At 35.6% G+C, this 6069-nt stretch overlaps 2 protein-coding genes across 2 annotated transcripts in view; both read right to left on the bottom strand.

Moving 5' to 3' along the window:
* LOC108630094 (uncharacterized) overlaps positions 1-2939 on the bottom strand; it is a 3490-nt gene extending 551 nt beyond the window's left edge. The window contains exons 1-5 of the mRNA XM_018033158.2: positions 2571-2939; positions 1559-1659; positions 1025-1222; positions 666-886; positions 398-599 (exon numbers count right to left, since the gene is read on the bottom strand). Of these exons, the coding sequence (XP_017888647.2) occupies positions 398-599; positions 666-886; positions 1025-1222; positions 1559-1636 (699 nt within the window). The 5' untranslated portion in view covers positions 1637-1659; positions 2571-2939. The remainder of the gene's footprint in view (positions 1-397; positions 600-665; positions 887-1024; positions 1223-1558; positions 1660-2570) is intronic.
* Positions 1648-2571, bottom strand: LOC108630093 (uncharacterized; the record flags this gene model as incomplete). Its single annotated transcript, XM_018033157.2, has 3 exons — positions 2470-2571; positions 1936-2133; positions 1648-1797 (listed from the first exon to the last, which is right to left on the bottom strand). Coding segments are annotated over exons 1-3 (426 nt in total), but the record flags the coding sequence as incomplete, so codon positions are not given.
* Positions 2940-6069: the final 3130 nt, after the last annotated feature.

The following is a 6069-nucleotide window of genomic DNA, read 5'->3' as shown; positions in this document are numbered from 1 at the left end:
TATAGCCAATACATCCTTAAAAGTGTCATTTTTATAATGCGTGCATTGAAGGACCTGAAGAACTAAAAGCCTCGCGCGGACAGTCTTGCTAGAATCCCATGTCTCACAATGGTACGTGGAGTGCAATTTCATAAATATTTTAGAATTTCAAGTTTCAAACACTTGGCATTTGAAACATGAATGGAACCGTCGTTGGCATTTCCGAGATTAACAGAATCTTCTCCATTGAAAAGTGGATAAACTGCGCCCCAGCATTCGTTTACGCGATTTATCGGTTTGTATATTTTTCGTCAAGTCGTAAAAATGAGCCTTTCAATTGGACCTTGCGCAGGTGAGCGGCCGCATATTAGATAGTTCTACAGCCGACCTTATTCTATGTAAGTAGAAGAAAAACTACCTGATGGGCGTTAAAGAACGCGATGTCACCCACGATGTAATCGTTGAACGGTTGATAAACTGGATTCCATTCGTAATTCCACGACGGTGATATGTAGCTACCTCCAAGGAACTCGGTATTAACCGGAAGTACAGGAAGTATAGGTGCCACGATAGACTTATAAATGCCCGGTTTCGATGGTGGTATTATCGGTAGAAATTGTCTAAAATTAATTAAAGCTCATGCATTATCGCCTAATCATATCCGTGAAATGTAAAAGGCTCTTTACCTGAAATTCGCGAAGTTGTTTGTTGTTCCGAATACTTGTTTGTTCGAAAAATCACGATTTTCCTTTCCAAAGTAATTACTGTCTGTGTGATGTTTATGGTTATTGAATCGCGAATACGGTGCGCGTATAACGTAAGTAGTGTCGATAGTGTTCGCTCGATTATAGTGATGATGAAATTTGTTCTCCGGAGTAATATAACGTCCATCCGGTGTTACAGATACCTTCGGGATAAAAAACAATATTATTTTTAATCGCGATCGTAAAATCCTCAGAAATATTGGAAGAACAGTAGAAGCGACAGATTGCGAAATCGTTTGTATCAAACTGATGTAAGGACCATAAAGACGGAACGGCATTACTTTTATTATCTCCGGCATCGTTTGGACACGTTGATTATGGCTGTGCATGTTTCGAGCGTGGTAAGTTATTCCGTCGGGTACCGTGATTCCGTCTTTGTTCAAACGATTCAGAGCTAAACGATCCATTCTGAAAGCCTCTTCCGGTATCTTCCCGCCCAATGCCGGCAATACCTGTTCCCTGAATATCTGCCGTTTTCGCTGCAACCATAAACTACCTGTTTCAATTTCTAATCCTGATTTCTGAAAAGACTCGTAAAGAAATACGTGGTATAAAATAGATAACATCGATCTGTTTTTACATGCCCAAAGAAGAAGTTTATGTAAACAGAAAAACAATGTTAAATCTTGGATTGGAAAGTACATTTCCCACGTTTAGGAACATATCTACATTTGAGGAATACTTCCTATGTCTGTTTAAGAATGAGGAAAGGTTCGCTCCATTCTCATCTCATTAGCAGGAATTTTATATTACAATATATCAAATTATACGTTATTACGATTTGATCTATGCTACGCTATAATGAATATATTTACCTTCTCTGCGACGGCAGAAATTAAAAGAAATACGGCAATAAGAATTAATCGTAATTCTATTCCAATAATCGCCTTCATTGTACCGGGAATGCGAGTTCTTCCTTTCTTTGTTTATGGTTATTGAATCGCGAATACGGTGCGCGTATAACGTAAGTAGTGTCGATAGTGTTCGCTCGATTATAGTGATGATGAAATTTGTTCTCCGGAGTAATATAACGTCCATCCGGTGTTACAGATACCTTCGGGATAAAAAACAATATTATTTTTAATCGCGATCGTAAAATCCTCAGAAATATTGGAAGAACAGTAGAAGCGACAGATTGCGAAATCGTTTGTATCAAACTGATGTAAGGACCATAAAGACGGAACGGCATTACTTTTATTATCTCCGGCATCGTTTGGACACGTTGATTATGGCTGTGCATGTTTCGAGCGTGGTAAGTTATTCCGTCGGGTACCGTGATTCCGTCTTTGTTCAAACGATTCAGAGCTAAACGATCCATTCTGAAAGCCTCTTCCGGTATCTTCCCGCCCAATGCCGGCAATACCTGTTCCCTGAATATCTGCCGTTTTCGCTGCAACCATAAACTACCTGTTTCAATTTCTAATCCTGATTTCTGAAAAGACTCGTAAAGAAATACGTGGTATAAAATAGATAACATCGATCTGTTTTTACATGCCCAAAGAAGAAGTTTATGTAAACAGAAAAACAATGTTAAATCTTGGATTGGAAAGTACATTTCCCACGTTTAGGAACATATCTACATTTGAGGAATACTTCCTATGTCTGTTTAAGAATGAGGAAAGGTTCGCTCCATTCTCATCTCATTAGCAGGAATTTTATATTACAATATATCAAATTATACGTTATTACGATTTGATCTATGCTACGCTATAATGAATATATTTACCTTCTCTGCGACGGCAGAAATTAAAAGAAATACGGCAATAAGAATTAATCGTAATTCTATTCCAATAATCGCCTTCATTGTACCGGGAATGCGAGTTCTTCCTTTCTTTATATTATATTTTTTAAGATTTCGTTAAAAAGGTTTCATTTTATTTAATTCAATTTCCGATATAACAGATTATGCAAACCACGTAACTACTTCCTTACCACTTCATCTTTCGTTTTTTCACTTTAACTTCACACATCAAAGGAATAAATTCAGTCGGAAAATTTGTAAAAGTAAAGTAATTAATTAAAAATAATTAAAAATGAAGTCGTCACACGATCAATCACTGTAACGATAACTAAGCAAGTGAAATGACACTAGGAACATACTTCGGGCTAAAAGTGAAGGGGTAGTCGAAGATGATACTGAAGCCGTCCGCGATGGTTCACTTGGTGATATACCTACCTAAATCCGAGAGGAGTAGAAGCACGTGATTCGAGTTTAGTACTTTCACTAAATTGTGTGAGATAACTCTATCTGTGCGCCTATATGTATCTCTTCTCTATCTTCTTCCTAATTCTTTCCCTTTCTGTTTCGTACATCCGTTTACAATGCTGATTGAACATACATGTAGTAATAAGATTATAAATTCGATTGTATTTTACCGAGTGGTGCAATTTATCGTTCAAAGAATAGGCTCGATAGCATGAAAAATAATGATTAAAATTTTTAAGTAATTTAAATAACACCATTTCTGTTTTCACGACAGTTCAAAATATTTTTGAAAAACATTCGAATTATGTTTAGTGCAAATTATAGTGATATTTTATAGTCGCGTAGTACATCTATTTTACAATATTAAATAATGACAAAGTATAGATTAGCGTGAAATATATATTTTTGAAAAATATTCGAATTATGTTAAGTGGAAATAAGTTTAATTCACAGCCGAGGGCTGCTGGTTGGTTAATCGTCATTGACCCACAATATCGATCACCGAAGGCAGTCGTTAATAATCTCTATTTCATATGCTGTTAACTGCAACGCATGTATATCTGCGGTTATTGCGGCAAAATGACATAAGTAGCGTGTCTTCATGATATAGTAAAGATTTCATCGGTGTAGTGCAGATTATGCGTGGCATTGAAATTGAAGGGAACGTTTCTGTCTGCCGGAAAAAATGTTAGCAATCGTACACGTAGATAAAATCTACTACGGAATAATTTTCTATTCGAAATTACATAGTATATTGAAGACATAGTTAGATGATGCAAAGATTAGTTAAATATTTTTCTACAATCTATTCATAAATCTTAAATATTTAATATTAATATTATCCATAAATATAAAATGTCTGCAAATGAAATAATTTATTCCAATTTAACTTCGGAAATCAAAGAAACGAGCTACGTAATGTTACATTCTATATGATGTAATTTTAAGTGGAGCAATTCCGTTACTATAGGAAGACGAACAAGTATCTCAGATTTTCCTTCTCCTTCCCTCGTCTCACTGATTTCTCTATTAATTGATTAATTAAGAGATCTGATTAATAAGGAACAAATTACGAAGACAATATACTATCTACTAGTAACAGATAAAATCGTGAACAACGTATGATTAATGCAGGAGCCAGATTAACACCTGCCTTGCTCGGAGCTCGTGACCAATTCTCATCTGCCGAGTCCTAAGCGGATCGCGTTTATACATATTTTCCCAGCGCCGCGATAGAAAGTACTCCTGCATGTAAGTACAGGTACATATCTATCGCGTGCTTCGCTTGCATATATGCACGTAGATATTTACTTGTGTTGTGTGTTACGATCTTACGAAACAACGGCGTATCTGCATTTTTCTATTCCCATGAATTGCGCTACCGAACCCGTTCACCGAACCGTGTTTTACCGTCACTGACAGTTACAGTTAAATGTGATACAGATTGCACATTGCTTTTAACATGAGTACAATCTCAAATAGACATCCCTGATATTTAATTAAACAAATAAATATAAATATTTCACTGCAATATTATTTAATAACTAAGTCAGTAAAAGAATATTAGAATTTTAGTATGCGACTTATTTATAATTTAATTATCTGTTATTCTTAAGGGAAGGGAATTCAAAGTATGTATTTGTCACTTTTAACATTAATTATTTATTACTTGTCATACGGAAAGGAATCATTAGACTTGGAATGAAAATTTTCTTAATTAACCGAGTATTTTAGTCTTAGGAAAGTGGTTGACCGAAATGGTTCGAGTCGTGCAGATGGGAGCTCGACACTGATTTCAAAAACCACTCGCCATTGTACCGCCAGCACTTATTGTTAGTCAATGTCAATTGGTGTGTCACTGTCACCCCTGGTACACTGACTACCACCTGCCAATCTTGCATCCTTTTACACATCCACAATGGGCGAAGCGTATCCTTTTAAAAGGGGCAGCAGGGTGCATCGCCGACTGCGCCAGCAATAGCGACTGACAATTCGATGAGATTGACGAATCGATTAGGATTCTGGGAATCTGTATCCAACGAGTACCCTCCATACTTCATACTTACGTATACATATGTGGAACTGATTCATATGCAAATACGCGTTATTCACTAGCGCACATACGTAATTTCTAGAAATCAGAAATTGTTCCCTTCGAAATTTTCGAGTAACAGACAAAATCAAAAGGTCTGCGTTTACTCGAATACTTTTGCTCATTTACTTGCATATAGGAAAATGTATACACACTGTACATACGATTCAATATTTAATAAGTTTTCAATATTTAATAATTAATAAGCTTTTCTTTTACTAACTTTGAATTATACACAAATATTCACGTTAATTTATTGCTATAACGTTCACCATACATCCTCGACGCAATTCCTGTTTTGTGTTTCTCAATAAGGGGACGATTAAAAAAAAATTCTTTCATTAGCACTGGTAGAGAACTATTTAAATTTCGAAGGTAGGTAGTTTTCCTCGTTTTCTAAAAATTGACTACTCAAAACTTTCATCAGTACGTTCTCGCGTATATCAAGATTCATGTATGAAGAAGCAGCAAGGATTTTATCAAGGGACAATCTAAATATAATACAATTTCTAATACTTTCTTCAGTTTGCATTTTTTTTTTCACTAAATCGTCGAAAGGAATAACAAGGATAACAAGAAGTAGGTAATCAGGGAATTATTGGTTGTGGTTGCGGCTATTAAAAATCAGAAAGAAAGCAACTGGATCAATTGGATCTAATTAGAGTAAGACTATCTCTCTGTTCAGACTTGTAATTGTATTCTCCTCTGACCATTCATTATTTAGTTTTTTTTCACCAATCACGATTGTGTGGGTATCGAAACATACGATTCATTCTCGGTATCCGGTGCCCACATTTGTTACCAACAAACTTACAACAGTTTTTCTCTTTCAACAACTCTCTCAATCTCTCAATCATCTTTCTTAATTTACTCCCAAAAAAGCTGCGGTACTCGGTTTTCCTCAATTATACGCGACACTATTCTCTCGTTATGTACTTTTTTTAAATGTATTTCGTATAATACAAAGCAAGGGCACTTGATAAAATAACTTAATCGTCTATCGTCGTATAATTACCTATTATGTATAT

Source organism: Ceratina calcarata, unplaced genomic scaffold, assembly GCF_001652005.2.
Source record: "Ceratina calcarata isolate Rehan_Ccalc_2016 unplaced genomic scaffold, ASM165200v1 scaffold671, whole genome shotgun sequence".
Classification (NCBI taxonomy): domain Eukaryota; kingdom Metazoa; phylum Arthropoda; class Insecta; order Hymenoptera; family Apidae; genus Ceratina; species Ceratina calcarata.
Note: the sequence above shows the minus strand (reverse complement) of the source record. Positions and strands in the feature narration are given on the sequence as shown.